We start from the raw sequence: 18,369 nt of genomic DNA, 5'->3' as shown, positions 1-18,369 counted from the left end.
CATTCAAATCCTCTGAAGTGTTCAACAATAACGAACCTTGAATAATTATGTTCCATCAACAGTGTTTCATACAAGGTATTATTATTTTTTGGAACCTCACAAAATAACAACGGAAAGTTCTAAATTTAAGGCAGGAAAGTACTTAACACAAAACTAACAATAAAATGCTTGTTAGTGAGACTATTTCAAAATATCCAATAAGATTCTTAATATAATACATTTTATACTAATTAAAACAAATTACAGCTATTTACACTAAAAAATACAATATTATTATCAATTAAAACATGTCATGTAAATAACACTGCAAACTCGTGTAAAGAAATAAACTAAAAGCGAACAAAATTTGTTCATATATATGATGTACAAAACCAATTTCAATAGCATTGACTATATATTTACAAACATCTTTTCCAATGTCAAAATTGATTTACAAACATTTATTCCAATGTGAAAAATAATCACCAATTCCAGTGTAAAAATTGATTTACAAACATCTGTTCCAATGTAAAAAAAATCACCAATTCCAATGTCAACATTGATTTACAGTCATCTATAGATTTGCATATATCAATCTCAATGTGAACATAATTTTAGATACATCAACTCCAGTGTCAACACAGTCATACAATTATCAATTTCAAAGGCAAACATTTATATGTACTATGTACAAATACATTAACCAATACAGATATGGAAATAGGTAAATACTAATCGATTCTAAAGTGAAAAATATACAAATGTTAACGCACATTTAAAAAATATAAATTCCAATTTAAAATATACAAACGCCAATACAAATATGAAAATAAATATGATCATACCAATTCCAATACAAAAATATACAAATGTCAATACAAATATGAAAAAAGATATGTGCATATAAATTTCAATATAATACATATAAATGACAATATAAATATGAAAAAGATATGGACATATCTCCATTATAAAAAATATACAAATGTCAATACAAATATGCTATAAATTCCAATATAAAATATACAAATGTCAATACAAATATGAAAATAGATATGGACATCTCAGTTCCAATGTAAAAATATACAAATGGCAATACAAATATGAAAATAGATATGGACATATCAGCTCCAATGTAAAAATATACAAATGTCAATACAAATATGAAAATAGATATATGCATATAAATTCCAATATAAAATATACAAATGTCAATACAAATATGAAAGGAGATATGGACATATCAGCTCCAATGTAAAAATATACAAATGTCAATACAAATATGAAAATAGATATGGACATCTCAGCTCAAATGTAAAAATATACAAATGTCAACGCAAACATGAAAATAGATGTGGACATATCAACTCAAACGTAAAAAAATATACAAATGTCAATGCAAACATGAAAATAGACATGGACATCTTAACTCAAATGTAAAAATATACAAATGTCAATGCAAACATGAAAATAGATGTGGACATATCAACTCAAATGTAAAAATATACAAATGTCAATGCAAACATGAAAATAGATGTGGACATATGAACTCAAATGTAAAAATATACAAATGTCAATGCAAACATGAAAATAGATGTGGACATATCAAGTCAAATGTAAAAATATACAAATGTCAATGCAAACATGAAAATAGATGTGGACATATGAACTCAAATGTAAAAATATACAAATGTCAATGCAAACATGAAAATAGATGTGGACATATCAACACTCAAATGTAAAAATATACAAATGTCAATGCAAACATGAAAAAAGGCATGGACATCAATTCAAATAGAAAAAATATACACACGAAAATCAAAATATACAAAATATAAATTTCAATGTAAAACAACTGACAATGTACAACAACCTACAACTGATCTTCTATAAATACTCACTTCTATTGTTAAAATGTTCAATATCCGCTTATGATGTTATATAAAGTATATTGTGAAGTAAACAGGAACTAGCATTCGATGATACCCACAAATAGCTGACAAAATATACGCACATGCAATGTACTGAATATATTTAAATTGTACACAAATATACTATATAGATTGTGAACTATGAAAAGCAGTTCAAAGTTGTTTTCAAACAATTACAAGTCAAGTTCATCCTATTTATGCCTCTCTTCTGTTTAGTCACTCTGCATGTCGTCTGCGTATTTATCCTCTCACAGCCAGCGACTTTCTTTTGTCCATCAAGTGGAGATTAACAAATCACATACATACTCAAGAAACCTATCATTTATACACGTAAAATTTTTCCTTACAGGTTCCATCTGCTATGGAACACAATGAGAAAACAAATCTATCATGTTAAATTTAATTGAATTATTTCAGAAAAAAGACGTTTACTTAGCATATTCCATGAACATGAGTCAAGTATGTACATGAGTTTTCATTGAGTAATGATCCTAGATAAGAACTACATAACAATGAAAAGTTAATAATAATACTATAGCATTCTTAATTTCACATGTACAAACTAACAGTATCTCTCTTCTACATTTTATTTTCATGACTATCGTCATTTTAATAGAAATTTTGTTTTACTAGTTTTTATCTGGATATTTTTATACACATATGGCTTGCGGATTAGTTGTCACCAACTGTTTTTTAATTGTTTTGTTCCACGCCCAATCTCTGTTCATTTTATAAATCTGATCTCGACAATATCTATGATTTGTTCAGCGAATGACAACACTGATTCAGCCGTTTGTCTGTCAAAAACTTCTTCTGGGATTTCTTGTCCATGGACAGCATCCGGGTATCTCATTTTTGTATGTTCGCCTGTTAAACGTACTAACTTACCAGCCAGAGTGTCTATGTCAGATCCCAAATCTAAAACAAAAATGTAATATATATGTAATGGTAAGTAACAGTATGCCAGGAGCTGCTCATAGAGTACAATATCAGCATGCTCTTGCGTAGAACTTAAGGTTAAAGCGCCCTTTAGCTTTTGCAAAGGTTAAAATTGTTATTTTTAGATAAATCGTTTCATATAATTGTCAAATCAAAGAAAAATGAAAATGAAATTTGTTTTGTTAAAAATACATAAACAATAATGAAACTACCGGTCCGCTCTCTATATGTAAATAAGTAAAGAGGACAATTTGTTTCCCGATCTTCTACTCGTCACTATAACGTCATAAATAACTCTCGGGGAACTTTGTTGAAGGAGGCTTTACATTGACATGATGCAATTTTCCAAGATAAAATTACTGAAATACTTAGTCCTGTACAATTCAGTTTGTTCATATTAATAGATAATGATATTAACAAATATTGCAACAGCTATAATACGACTTATAAAATAATTCGCAAAGGATTTAGATGACAGTTGATTTGTAGGGACAGTACCTTTTAGACCTAAAGAAGGCATTGCTTTGGTAGTTCATGACATATTGTTAAATAAGTTCAAACTCACCAATAAAACTTTTCAAATCGTATCATGAATCAAGGACAAATCTTGTTAAATATTGAAATAATTATTCAAATAGTGGAACAGGGGTCTATACTAGGTCAAGTATTCTTCATTTTCTAAGTTGGTGATAAGCTCTCTCTAACATCGGAATGTATGCTGAAGATACGACTATGCATGCAACAGATTGTTCAAAATTGTTCAATGATGTTGATAATATAAATTAATGGTGTAAACTAAACAGCATGGCAATACATCCGAAAAAGGCCACTTGTATGGTAATTGGATCTGAAAAGAATGTAAAATCCAAACCTTCATCAGACTTAAATACAGAAGGTATATATGAATAAGTCAAATGAAATCACATGGTGGCCCTATATCCCTCACCTGAGTATAAAGGTTCAAATTAACAGAGGTCTGATGATATTAATATTTATGAATTAAAGGCAGGCATTATGTCGAAATATAGGTCAACTGATATCACAGTTTAAATCTGCATCTGAAACTGTGCATTTAGTAGAAATTTCAAACATGTAGATCTAACTACAAAAACAGGTCCCAGGGTCAAATTTTAAAGGTCAACTGATTTCAAAGTTCAATTCTGCGCCTGGATCTGTAGCATTAGTTGAAATATTAATGATATAGCTCTCAAAATAGGTCACTCGGTCAAGATCTAGGTCAAACTATAATGCTGCATTTCAAACTGTGCATATAGTGTAAATTTCACAGCGTTAGCTCTTTTTACTAAAAGTAGGTCAAAATTAAAATATAGGATAAAGTTCAGTTCTGCACCTGCACCTTATGAACTGTACTATAAGTCATTTGCTCTGTTCACATATTAAGTAGATCACTTAGTCAAAATCTGGGCAAACATATGTAAAAGTTCAATTTTGCATCTACAAATGTGCATCTAGTTCAAATTTCATATCTCTAGCTTTACAAACATAAAAAGGCCACAGTGTTTAAGTCTAAGCTATATAAAAATAAGGAAACTCCATTAACCCCGGTGTGAGGCAAATTTAGACCCCCGGGCTATAATTTGAATAAACTTGGTAAAGCTCCATGTTTCAAGTCAAATATCTAAGCTTTAGTCTTAATTGTTTAGAAAAGAAGATTTTACTTTTTACTATAATTATACACATAAGGAAAGTCCATGACTGCCCGAGGTGTGGTAAATCTAGACCCCATGGCTATAATTTGAACACACTTGATAGAGGTCTAATAGACAATGTTTCATGCCAAATACCTTAGCTTAAGTCTGAATAGTTGTAGATAAGAAGTATTATTATGTTTTTACTATATGCATATAAGGAAAAAGCATGACGCAAATTTTGACACAAGGACTTTAATTTGACCAATTTTGTAGAGGTCACTAGAAAATGTTTTCTTGCTACAAATCTAAAATATAACCCTTGCATTTCCAGAGAAGAAGATTTTCTTGTGATCACAAAAGCTCTTTTTGAGCACTTTGTGCTCAGGTGAGCTAAAACATAACAAACCTTGATTTGGTTTATTTACTTACCAGAAGCAAGATGATTTAAATTATGACTGTATCTGACTGTATATATCTTGTTAGCATCCTTTGAATACCAAGCCGCTTTTAAGGATTTTTCGGCAGCCTTTCAATAAAAAAACATTAGATCCGATGAGAAGAGGAAACAAACGCCCGATAGCAAAAGTATAAAAAGGTATTATGGACAAAAATATGCCTTAGAAAGATAGCAAATTTATTGTTGTAAATGGCTCACATAAAATAGACAAAAATATACAGTCTATTTTTTTTCTAGAATACAATTTAATATACATTGTATAAGTAATATCAGATAATTGAACATTATAACTTGATTTTATTTTGAAGAAATTTTGACCAAAAGGGTCATTATGAATGTATCGTTTCTGGAAATCTACCGGGAAATGCTACATGCTAAATATCTTAACTCTTGTTGAATTCAATGTATTTTCCTATCAAAGTCTATCTTGACTAAGTAAACTAAATTCACGGCCATTTTTAACCAAGAGACATGATTTATATAGTATTATTTAAAGGCTACATGCTAAATACATGCTATATATATGGGCTGTCATTCTAGAAATTTTCCAGAAAAGGTATAAAATGTGTTTCCCTATATATGATGTTGAAAAACTAAGTAACCTTTAGAACTAGGGTTAATTCATACCCCGGGGACCAGAGGCACAATATATGTAACTTTTATTAAACTTTACTGGACAATATACCAGAATTCTAATCCCTGAACACTGTAGTTTCACATTAGAAGACTTTATTGCGTTTTAAATACATTATTAATACTATGCTGGTCTATGTAAAGTAAAGTTAGCACTTATTTTGATCACAGGGGCATGATTTATAAAACATTTGTAGAAAGATTCAAGTTGACTAAGCAAGACAAATATCAAATTGCTTTCGGCATTATAATGCTTCAGAGGACTTTTAAGATTTATCTTATCAAACATGTCCATACAACCATGTGTTCCTTAGCCCCAGTAGCATGATTTATGTAACTGTTGATCAATTTAACTAATCATTTCTATATCTTAAAAATCTAAGCTCTGGGTCAAGAAATTTTTAGTGCGAATAAAAGACTTATTACAATGACAGAAAAGGGAAATGTAGCTGGCTGACTGAACATGTGTTAAAATATATCATCATACCTGATGCGCCATATAGCAAACCCAGTTGTACGAATTACTCGGTGCTTTCTGGAGGGATATCGCACTATTATGCAAATCGGACTTTGCCTGTTTTTGCCACCGCCTTGCTTCTGCATAGTAATGAAAAGGCTGACTGTAATTCACCATTTTCGATAGGTTTAATTTCAAGTAATGTTTCTATACCTGAAGCATGCCGAAACTGTATATTTCCCAAGTGTTTTAACAAACGAATCTCTTCATCTTTTATCCAATTGCGACCTTCTATCCTGAAAGAATGCCTCACAAGTCGCACAAAGCCGTCGGTAAAACCACGACAGTGAATGAAATCTTCAAATTTGCAAGAAGTTCTGCTATCTTTGTCAACAATATTTTTCAATACTACTCGCTCACAAACAATATCTGTCAGAAGATATGGCCTATTTCTTGGTGGTAAAAATTGCAAACTGTCTATACAATTTTCTACTTTTAAATGAGTCTCTTGTAAGTTTTCAAATTCTATTAGATACAAACATTGGCAGTTGTTAACCCTGTTCAGTTGCATTTGATAATAGGAATTATTTTTTACAACAAGGTTTCTTGAAACTTCTAAGGTATCACGTTTGCTCAGCATAATACAGTGTTTGTCCTTTATCTTCACCTTTTCAGACTGTTGTGATAGATAACTAAAAAAGAATTTCGTTGCTTTGGTGGCGTCAAATTTTTCTTGAGGTAGAAGAATCTTCGATAGTCCACATGACTGACTCATTGAAAATAACACAGACGCAAAAGAATCACACGACGTCTCAATTGTAGCCCCAAGGAACAGAAACAGGTCTTTGTATTGTATGTATTCGTCTGGACACTTGTTAAGAAATGGACAAATTTCTTCATCGTCCTTACAACTCATAACAATAGTTTCTGGTAAAACCAGTTTTCCAATCTTCTGAACCAATATGACTGGCATATCAAGGAGCTCCCCGACATTGTGTTTTCCTAGTTCGCCACTTTTAAGATAGACACTCAAATCCTTATATATATCTCCCATTACAGACTGCAATAATTTAACTGTATTTTTGTTTAGTTTTTTTGGATTTTCATAAACACTCTTACACACATTTAAACAGTGCGTAATAAGAAGTTTGAGATTAGGTTTTCTGCAAATTTTCAATTTTTGTACCAACTCATTTTGATATTCTGGACATTGACTTGTAGGATCAGCTTGACATGAAAGGATGTTCGAAACTGTCCAACAAGTTTTTATAGACGAGGCTAGCACTGATTCTTCAAAGCATATAAGTTGATGCTCATTGTGAAATTTATGAATGCTTGAAAGGGGTCCGTCTGTTGGATTTGGCACAATAAACTTTATTTTAGCAAAGTCATCAAAACTGCCTGAGAGAAAAAATGAACCCCCCATCACAAAAAAATGTTTCAAAAGAAACTCTTTGCATATATATCTGTTGCAAATTGTAAAAACAAGTCTATAGACATTTTTGTTTTCAGTCCTAATGATCGGAGAAACTTAAGGAGAACATGAGACCTATATCTTATAGGAACAAGCTCTTGACATGTGCAAAATGATGTAAATATCACTTGATCAGGATCAAACAGTTCGGAAACCTTAACTCGTCTTTTCAATTCTTTGATATATATCAAGGGTTTTGTGCGCAACAAATCTAACAAATAGAATACTTCCTGCGTATTAGTTTCGTTGAAGTTTGCTAAGAACTCAAGATGTTTGTAAATTGATTCATCTTCTATGTACTGTATATGGGGTATAATTAAGTCTCTGTAAGCTTCATAATGTGTAAGCATTTGTATGTTTAATTTTCTAAATATCTTATCAGTTTCAATTGCCTTAAGCACCAAAGTTTTGGTTTTTCTTGCAATATCCTTCAGTCCAAATATCGGGAAATCTGATGGTGCAACGTACACTTTTTCATAGCCTTTTATTGCCAGGCATTCATTGAAGTGTGAAACGAAAATGGGTATTTCCGCAAGTTTGTCTGTAAATACTTCATTGGGCGTATCTAAGCCAAGATAAACATCAAAGTATTTCAAAATCGCAACTGAGTCATTTAATGTTATAGCAGAGTAAGAAGTTCTGCTTAGATTTAAATGTAGACATTCAACAATATGTTTCGCTCTATCAAACTTTGGTATCTGATTTAACAGGTAATTGAACACTGGACAATTGCTTTCTCTTCGTCTATGCTGAAAAAGATCACCATCAATTTCAAGCAAGTTAAGACTTTTAAATGCCTTGTGCAAACATTCGTTCTGAGAAAAACTTCCTATGTTTATTAAATATTTCTTGTTTAATGGTTTGACAAGGAATGTATTTTGTCTTAAGCTATCTACTACAGGAATAACTCTCAAGTCCTGAATAACCTTTAATTCTTTCTTCATAATATCTTCCCCTTGCTTGTAAGTGGACGGTAAAAGATAGAAAAACAAATTCCAAAACTGTCGTATCCACGCTACAGAAGGATTGTCCTTATACCAAGCTGTAATCGCACAAACTTCTGTATCCAACAGACACGTTTCGCGAACAAGATTCGCCAAATCTTGAAGTGTAAACTGCCTACAAGTTTCATCAGTTTTTATCTGATAGTCTGTAATCTTAGTTTGAATCAACTTCGAAACCGATTTGTGCAAAAACATCGATCGTTTGCTGGGAAACAAATTATAAGTTAATCCTGTTTCTTCTAAAAACAAAACTTTTTGTTCTTGTAAGGTATGTATGGTGAGATCTTGCGTTAACATAAGCGGAATATTTTTTATATTAGTTATGAAATATTCTTCGTCTTGAAGACAATATTCCGCAATTTGCAAAAGCAACTCCTTTGACTTAAGAGATGTCTTTTCAATGGGTTTGTTTGTTTGTATGTTGCATTTATCCAACGATGAGAAATTAAATGAACATAGAAATTGAATGACATGCATTGGTTGTAATGTACTTATTTCGACTCCAGCAAATTTCATAGAACTTTTCATTTCTGGTGATACTGTTGTTATGCGCATTCCAATAGATCTTAACATATTGTTGAAATCCGATTCAGTGTTTCCTCCTTCACTCTCAAAGTTGTCGAACGCTTTAAAGGTGAATCCTTCATATTCTAGAGCAGTCCATGACAACTTAGCAATGCGTTGTTTTTCACTTCCATTTCTTGGCTGTATAGCTGTTTCGAGGACGGGTAGAAATGGAATATTTTCTGATATTAAATTCTTGTAAACACATTTTAACATGTGTTGCCAGTAGAAGTCCTGTACTTTCTCTCTATCGGGGAACAAAGTTTGAAAATTCTTAAGAATTCGCATAATCTTTTCAAATGGTGATATTTTCAACACATTTTTAAACATTTTATCCTTCACGTACTCTATCAAAATGACATTGGCAGGGACAATAACCTGTTCAATCATCGCTAAATTCCACAATGTTTTGCCACACTTGTTTTCTACTTCAGCTTTCCATAGACCCCTTCTTATTTCGTGATCGAGTGAGAAATATCCATGAACATGTAATGGTAAGTCGGTCTTCACCGGGAGAGGAAGAAAACAAAATACGTTGCAATTGTTCTGTGAAACTACGTCTTCATACGTATTACATTGCTTCCCTATTGACAAAGCGACACCTCCTAAAGGTAAGAGGTCCATGCCACCATTTTCATACTGATGCTGCACGATCTGGGGTACCTTATCTATATCTTTGAAACCAATTATCTGTACCACTATGTACTTCGTATTCTTTGTTATTGTATCTTTAAATGTGTATTTTTTGTGCTCGGGCAACTTTTTTTTCACGACCTTTGTTTGTGCTGGTTCACACATATCTCTTCTAATATGTATTGTTTTTTGGATGTCAAGTTCATAAAGAACGTACTTTTGCTTCATTTGTAAAATCCTTTCCCATGCAAGCTCATCATTAATTGAACTGCTCTTGAAAATAGCAAACTCGTTTATGAAAAAATCTTTCTGTTCCTTTTCTTCTGCTTCAGTCATGTGTGCATGGATCACAAACTCCTCAGTATAACTTTTGTCAAAAGACGACACCTTAATAGTTTTAAGGTTTTTAAGGAATAATAGTACCTCATTCATCTCTTTGCAAAACGAGTCTAACATATTTGAAACTGTGTCCATACGTGTTTCTTTCTTTCTAATGGTTGACAGTTTTGCCATGTCGTTAGTACGTAATGGAAATCTAAACACACTTCCCATTTGATTCCTTTTTTTCATGAAATAAGGTTCATGGTAGCCTCCCATGACATCTGATGCATGATTCCGGATACTCTTGACGTTTTTATAACGTTTTCCAGGGTTTGACTTTTTCACATTCGGCAAATATTTCGCTAATGGGTCGAAGATAAAAAGAGTTTCGCCTTTTTCTAATTCCGGGCCTCTAGAATATAATGACGGTGCATCTGTTAAATTATAAACGGCATTAAATCCTACACCATAACGTCCTGTTTTTGAAGGATCACGTGATTTACTTCCAACACCCAATTGCTTTATCCCGTCTAAATCACTTCTTGTAAACGAGCTGTCATTAAACACACACAAAGCCGGGCCTTGTAAAGGCTCGAAAGATTTGTCAAAAATATGTTTGACGGGATGTGTAGTGAAATCTTTCAGAAAATGGATTTCAGTTGCATTTGCGTCGTCTGCATTTTGTATCAGTTCTTTGAATATTCCACTATCACATGGATAGTTCTCAACTAGTCTTTTCAATCTTACTTCTAATAATTCTTCTTGACAAAAATCTTCTACATCTTCTGAATCCTCTTCCAATAAACGAATCTTCTTTGACATGACCCCAAATACTTCAGCTAATGCTTTTGGTATAAGATCATGACAGTAGATCATTGACGTAGTCTTATCGTCGTGAAAAAGGTCGTTAAAACACATTTCTTTCATATCTCTCAGGCAGCATTTACTATCTGGTCCATACACCGCTTTCAACTCATCGCAGAGGATTACACTAACATCGTCTATTTCAGCAGGCCGCAAACTATTTTTCAGTGTATGCAACATATTGATAACTGTTTCAATTTCAGATTCTGTGAGACAACGCTTTTTTTTCTGGTTCTTAATATTTTGTAACGAAAGTGCAACGTGTCTTGGCCAGAAAAACTTTCTTATGCCTAAACATTCGCGTAATCGTTTATACTTCTTCAAAGGGGAATCAGTCAATTTGAAAAGGTAAGGATTGCAATTATGGTGAATTCCACCACTTGCCACATTTTTCGGTGAAACAAAAGTATTTTTTGTCCAGACAACTTCTAAACCGTCAAGGCTTTTTCTTATATTTTCTCCTTCCATTCTGCATGACATATCTAAGTGTTGGTAAATTTCTTCAATTACGGCTTTATTTTCATCACAGCATGCACTACGTTGGCTTGAAGAAGAAATCGATATAAGTTGATCTGTAACAATTTGATAATCTACATCTTCTTTCGGAATACCTTTCATTCCAATTTTTGCTAGCACTATCTTCATATCTTCAACATTGTCTTTCAGCCAGTATTTTCTACAAGACCAGACATCTTCTGCAAGGACATATTCCAAACACCCAACAAGGTTTGTGCAATCAGAATAAAACATTTTTTGTGGGCAAGTAAATAGATGATTCTTCTGATGATAATGTTTATGCTTAGAACATCTGTTTAACTGCTTCTGTTTCTGACCACCACCACCATGCCACAGAAAATGCCAATTATCAGGCTTCAATTTTATTGGAAGGAATTCAATATCCCGGAGTCTCTCAATGACGTTCTCGTGCTTTGATGCGTTTTCGCTCAAGTATGATAACAGATGCCCAGATCTTTCAAAAGCACAAATACTACATGTCAAAAATTTAACAGAACGTGTCCTATCTAGAAGTTTATCATCTGTTAACGTTTTACGGATCAACCCGAGGTCATACAAACAGTTAAGTGACCAGTTAACCTGAAATGTCGTATCTGGGAAAACCGCATCTGGAATTTCAAATAAGTTTGCAAGTTGACAAAAAGGATCAATCATTTCAGATGGGCACATGAGCGTACCATGTGGGCATGATGGTATACACTGGTTACTATTTAGCCATGAATCGATTGCATGTTCACGCAGTTGAAGAGCATAAAGAAGTAATCTATTCCTTTTTTCTTTCAATTCGTTATTGTTCCCAAAATTTTGTAATCTTGGCAGGAAGTATTCGAGAAAAAAAGGTATTTTCATTACTGTCCTTAACCGAATAATTTCTCTATCTGCTTTGTAAAGCATCTGATATATATCTGTTGGAACTTTTACTACATTTTTCGTCACAAAAGACAACATATCAAAAGCAATCGCGCCAACATCAGTTGAGAGAAATTCTTCATCTAGGAAGACACATTTTGAAATATCAAGCCATTTTCCATGACTTTCAAACACCTCATAATCTTTACACTTAACAATCGTGGTGTAAAATGCTTTTTGAAGACACCGGAATATTGATTTGTCGTCTCTTGGCCAAAGCTGGGTAAAATTGTAATCGACTACGTGCCCGATTTTACTCACATTTTCTAGCATGTAAAGAAGAGCATGCATAACTGAATCTTGCAATATGTTCTCGTTCCACTCGTTTTTTTTTAGATTCATGTCGTCTTCATTATTTGTTTTCAGGTGTCTCCTATCACTTGTAACTAAAAACTGACCGTTAATATGAAAAGGAAAGTTGTGTTCTATTGGCAACGGCAAGAAGAAAAATAAGTGTCCCGTTGTATAAAAATGACTATCCATACGTTCCAGAGGCAAAAGCGTCAGATTCTTTTCATTGTGTATTATTGGGACCGCTATACTTCCTAGTGGAAGTGTGCCTTCCTCTTCATACGTATGACTGATAGATTTATCAACCGTACAAGTTGACCAACTTACTAACCAATTTCCAGAAAAGGACTTCACATTCTCCTGTTTTTTCTTAGAAGAAATTATGTCGTTGCGTCTCTTACCAAATATTGTGATTTTACTTAAGACCTTCAGTGGATTATCTTGTAAACATTTCTCTGCTTTCCTTTTCATAACCTCAGCCACTACAGAGGAATGAAATGCAGAGTTGTTCTTCAAGTGTGCTGTATTTTTCGCAACCTCAAAACAGATCTGGCACTTTCTAGGATCTTTTTCCGATTTTGGAATATGAAAAAGCTTTATCTCTTGAATGTTCTGATTAAATATAAGCATATTTGCAGACAAATCCATGATTTTTTTAAACAATTCTTCTACTTTAGAGGGTGTGTACAGCTTTTTACTTATTTCACTTTTCATGGTCCTAAGAGGAAGTCGAAATAATGTACCATCGAAATATGGCATATTTGTCATCAGATTGCAACCAAATATGCCTTCAAATGGTTTGAACTGATTTTTAAATCTTTTGACCAGACTAGGGTTCAATGAGATTTTTAAACCTGGTCTTCTTCCAGGCAATGCACTTCCTAAATAATTTGTGTGAGGATCGAATACTACGAAATCTGATCCAGTAACAAAGCTGGGAACGTCTGTTATATTATAAACAGCACAGAAGCCCAATCCAAACTTTCCAATTTTTGAAGCATCGTCCTTTTTTGTCTCACCATACAACTGTGTGATATTTCTTAAATCTTCTGAACTAAATCTAGCCTCATTGTATACCCATATTGCTGGTCCTTGAAATTCTGCCATGCCTTCACTTAGTAAATGTGATCTGGCGTCTTTGTTTTCTCTTTCGTCGTATAAAATCCAAAATTTCTTTGCTTTTGCGTCATCAGCATTTTGCAATAATTCTTTTGCAATCGAAAAACCATCTGTATACCCGTCTTTTAGAAGGGTTTTTATCCGTCTTGTAAGTGGTTCTTCCTGACCCCATTCGTCAAAGGCTTCTGTGTCAGTTAACATCTTGCTCGTAAGTGAACAAACACCAAGTTTTTTAGCAGTAGTTATTGGAACATCTGGATGCACACAGAATATTCCACTTTCCCTTTCCACCTCGATATCCCTTAACCATTCGGCATCACAAAAGGCACATTCTTTTACTGATTTAAGCATTATATCATTCCCTTCGTGACAAACAACTGGAAAGAACAAGTCCGCTTTGCTTGAAATGAACTCCTCAAAATGATGTTGTTTTATTTTGTTTAGAATGGCAATGATAATGCATAAAACAGTTTTCGTAGAACAAACTGAGTGGATTGTTTTTTGTTCAATGGATTGTCGTATGTGATCCAATGTTAGGACATACATTCTATAGGATTGGCACCTTTGGCATCCAAGCTGAAGGAAAAAATTTGATAAATGTTGGTATTCATCGGGAAGATGAGTAATAAAGGGATCCATGTTTACATCGTTTTCTTTTCTTTCAGTGAAAACATGGTCAGGTGCTTGAAATCCATTTCCAACCCACACAAACCGATTGCCATATGCAAAAAACACTGTTTTTAGTGTGACACCAATGTCGTGAATTTCTAATCTCCCTTGTTCCCGAAACCATTTATATATATGGGTTACGATCGGAAGAAGTTCAGGCTTTAATCTACTTTCATATATTTGGACAATAGTTAAAAGCTGACGGGCGACATTGTCTATTTCCGGGGGTACTGTCCAACAGAAAACACGAGATAACTTTGGAAATTGATTGCATTCCATTAGGTGATGGACAGAGCTTACCAGCGGTGCATAGTCAATAGTTTTCACTTCTGGCGCGAAGCAAAATTGCGAAAACGGTTTTCTCAATTTTTGTGGTATCTTTAAATTCTTTTGGCTACAACGTTGGTATGGATCCTCCATGTATATGCAGCGTTTCTTGTTCAATAATTCCGGTAAAACTAACTTACTATTCTCATTCATAATGTGCAGTAGAGCTTTGCATTTCTCCTTGTCAATTTGAATGTTTCCTTCAGCCATTTCGTGTACAATTGTGCACTCTTGAACAATATCCGATGTACTCAGGTCATTTTTTGACTTCAATCCGAGTCTTTTCAATCCATCAATATACTTTTGATCCATATTATCGACTACAGGGACCATATTGCGATTTTTGAACAAACAGCATAATGTTGTGTCTGACGGGTCAAATAATGCTTGAGGTTCGTGTATGTTACCATCTGCTGTTCTCAAAAATTTTGTTTTTCTCAAAATATTTCGAATATCCTCATCATCTATGTATTTTCTTCTGATTATTACCCATCTTATAATTGTAAGTTGATCCTCGTAATTGTATTTTTGAGCATTTGCTAAAGTAGTGTAAACGAGTGATAAATCTGATATGAATTGTCCTTGAATAGACCTTGCAAAAGAAATTTCTGATTCAGAATGAAGAACTATTGTCCTTTCTATAAACGGGACAGGAATTGCTTTTCCTGTATAAATTTTGTTGTTTTCTTTAAGGGACACAAGACAACTGTCTTTTTTTGAAAACTGACCTTCAAATAGCTTCATTGATTGTATTTTTCTTTTAAATACGTCGCTAAGTTCACAACGTACTCTGTCTGAAAGATATTCAAGTAAAGCTGAGCTCATTTCAGATGATATCTCATGATTAAACTCGTATACTGACTTGTCGTTTATTCTGGAAAAAAGTTGCTCAAGACTGTCAGCTGTTTCTGTATGTATGTACTCCTTAATACCATCAAAATTTATCCACTTTGGGACAATATCAAAAAATGTAATTGACAAGAGTTTAAGCGAAGAAAGCACAAGCTGTCTATCTTCTCTAGTTCTGAGTGATGAAATTCGTAATATTGGAGACTTTAAAGAATGCAGCGACAACTTTGTATTCTTTGTCACCCCATACACAGGGAAAATGGGGAGGTCAGAGAAAGAGTCCATACATTTGGAAAATCGCCTTTGTATAAGCTCCCATATTTTTTTCAGCCACGTGTTATATCTGCCGATTTCAATAACATCTATTTGAATACAGTTATCGTACTGTAATTCGCTTTTCATAGTTTTCTCTATTAAACTGGCAAAGGAGCCGTCAGATAGCACATGAAGCCCTGTCCTATCTGAAACAAAATATTGCCTTATAAAAATCTTGCATCCTACATTTATTAAACTAAAACATGCTTCAAAAAAGAAGAAGATTATACGTTAAAGTCTACAAAAAATGTTTGAAGAATAAAATAGTAACTTTTAAAAATGTTAAACATTTTCTACTTTTTATATCACATCGTCTTTTATTTTATACGGTAAGAATTCATTGATTCAATTATAGGTATATTGAGAATTCTTAATTTAAGTTTGTTTCATGAATATTTGGACTACATAAGAATCAACTCAAATTTGCATTACCTGTGTGGTTTTCTAGAAGATGTTGGAGCAGTCGTTTTGTTATTTGGCTGATTTGCGGTGATACAAATTGCCCACCGTATTTAGGAAATAATTCAATCGTATCTTTACTTTCAAGAAAGACACTGCTCTTCTTTGAAAACTGTGTGAACGATCCATTAGCTAGAGGAAGAAGTTCTAATTGGTCAATATTGTCTGCCGATGATCCATCCAGAAGAAAATGTAGAATTTCCTCTTTCTCGTGAAATTTCAAGTTTTTGTAACCATGGTTTCTCATCAAATGATGTTTCAGGAATTGTTGAGTTAAATATTTTATTCCAGGACAACTCTTTTTAAAAGCTGTCAGGACAAACTCGGGTACAGTGGCAATATTGATCCCTTCCCGTAGCAGAAGGCTTACAATTGTATGTGTACATGTTTGACTTTGAGATTCTACAAAAATGGCTTCGTCGGGTCGAATCCATCTTCCATTGTTGTTTTTGGTATAAACAATCTCAAGATCTTTGCAATTAGCTAAAACATTATCGGACAGACTTTTCCAATGCATTTGAACGCGCTGAGTATCAGGTAATGTGTAATACACAGCGTTCACCATGAAGTTTGGATTTTTTTGGGCCTTGCTTAGATTAACCATTTCCTGAATTAGCATGGAATAACCATCTGGCATTATTTCTTTAGTTAAAGCAAGATTCCATTGTATTTTCTTTTCCCCGCATACCACTGCTTTGTCTTCCTTGTCTGGCCATCTTACATTTCTCCGGTCTTGAGTGAGAGCAAAAAATCCATTAATATGAACAGGTAGTCCTGTCGTATGTTCCTGATCTTGCGGAAGCGGTTGGTAACAAAACAGATGACCATCTGCATTTGAATATGTATCTTGCTCGCAGATTAAAGCAGCAAATCCGGTTAAATGTGATACTTTGCAGTTATCAATGTTCATGAGTTCATTTGTCGTACTTGATATTTCACCACCTTTAAGAAAGTTCACCAAAAGCCAATGGGACTTTAGAGTCATTCCCTTTGATGTTTTACAACTTCTTTCTGTTGTAATTTCAACGTCATGAACCCAATATTTTGATTCCACTGGCACTGTCTTTACCAATTGTTCTATAATTCTCAAATGCACCTTTCTTGTAGCAACGAGATTATGATCTTTGTTGTCAATTAGTACTCTGTATCCAGGAACATCTCTTCCGAAGTTAATATTTTCTAAATCAGATAATAATGACTCATTTGATTTTGTTCTTCTCTTTTTTGGTTTAGGAACGTAATCTAATTCATTCAGGTTGACAAACACTTCAATACTGCATAATGTTTTCAAAAACAACAAACTCCTATGGCCTTCATTTAGAAATGATTGTAGAAGCTCATTCACTTGAGTTTCACGGTAAATATCATCTGATAGCTTTGACGGCACTTGCCGAAGAGGAAACCAAAAAATGGTTCCTTCATTGAATCCCGTATCAAATGTCTCTTTAGAGAAACCGAACAAACCGTCCAATGCATTAAGATAATCCCCAACGTTATGTTTCTTTGCTTTCCTTATCTTACGAAGCTTCACTGTATTACATATCTGACTCTCGTTCTTCTCTTGTGGATCAATAAATAAAAGTCTGTCGCCACTGATAATGCATGGATAATCTGATGGATTAAAGTTCAGATTTATGAAAAGCAAACAAATACCAAATAAAAGTAAGTTTGATAATAGTATTTTTGTATCTTAACTAAATGTCATCAGATCAGCTATGATCAAAATGTGTATGTTTTTCTCTCGGTTGTTTTCAAAATCGTTCAAAGGAAAGTCGGTTTACATCCAAATTAAATGTGAAACCTTAAAATTGATTTAAAATGTTTTTAAAATATGTCAATGGGTTTTAATTTATACTCATAAATACCATTCATATTCATAAATACTGAGCATATAAAACATGGTATTTAAAATTAAATAAAATCAAAATGATATGCATAACTTTCCCATTTTTAATTATTTTGTCTTGTTATTGTTTTAAGTCAACAAAACTTACAATGTCATATGGC

The 18,369-nt window shown here is 33.3% G+C and overlaps 2 protein-coding genes across 2 annotated transcripts in view; both read right to left on the bottom strand.

Moving 5' to 3' along the window:
* Nucleotides 1-1,702: 1,702 nt before the first annotated feature.
* LOC132717344 (uncharacterized) lies at nt 1,703-6,203 on the bottom strand. The gene is made up of 3 exons (XM_060700783.1): nt 6,079-6,203; nt 4,931-5,027; nt 1,703-2,828 (listed from the first exon to the last, which is right to left on the bottom strand). The coding sequence occupies exons 1-3, from the start codon at nt 6,088-6,090 to the stop codon at nt 2,635-2,637; spliced, it is 303 nt and encodes a 100-aa protein (XP_060556766.1). The 5' UTR covers nt 6,091-6,203; the 3' UTR covers nt 1,703-2,634.
* A 1,285-nt stretch (nt 6,204-7,488) lies between these two features.
* LOC132717341 (sacsin-like) overlaps nt 7,489-18,369 on the bottom strand; it is a 28,744-nt gene continuing 17,863 nt past the window's right edge. Inside the window, exons 5-6 of the mRNA XM_060700781.1 lie at nt 16,336-17,973; nt 7,489-16,049 (exon numbers count right to left, since the gene is read on the bottom strand). Coding sequence (XP_060556764.1) covers nt 7,489-16,049; nt 16,336-17,973 — 10,199 coding nt within the window. The remainder of the gene's footprint in view (nt 16,050-16,335; nt 17,974-18,369) is intronic.

The sequence above is a fragment of the Ruditapes philippinarum genome, unplaced genomic scaffold, assembly GCF_026571515.1.
Source record: "Ruditapes philippinarum isolate M1 unplaced genomic scaffold, ASM2657151v2 ctg349_1_1_1_1, whole genome shotgun sequence".
NCBI classification, from domain to species: domain Eukaryota; kingdom Metazoa; phylum Mollusca; class Bivalvia; order Venerida; family Veneridae; genus Ruditapes; species Ruditapes philippinarum.
This window is presented reverse-complemented; position numbering and strand designations above follow the sequence as displayed.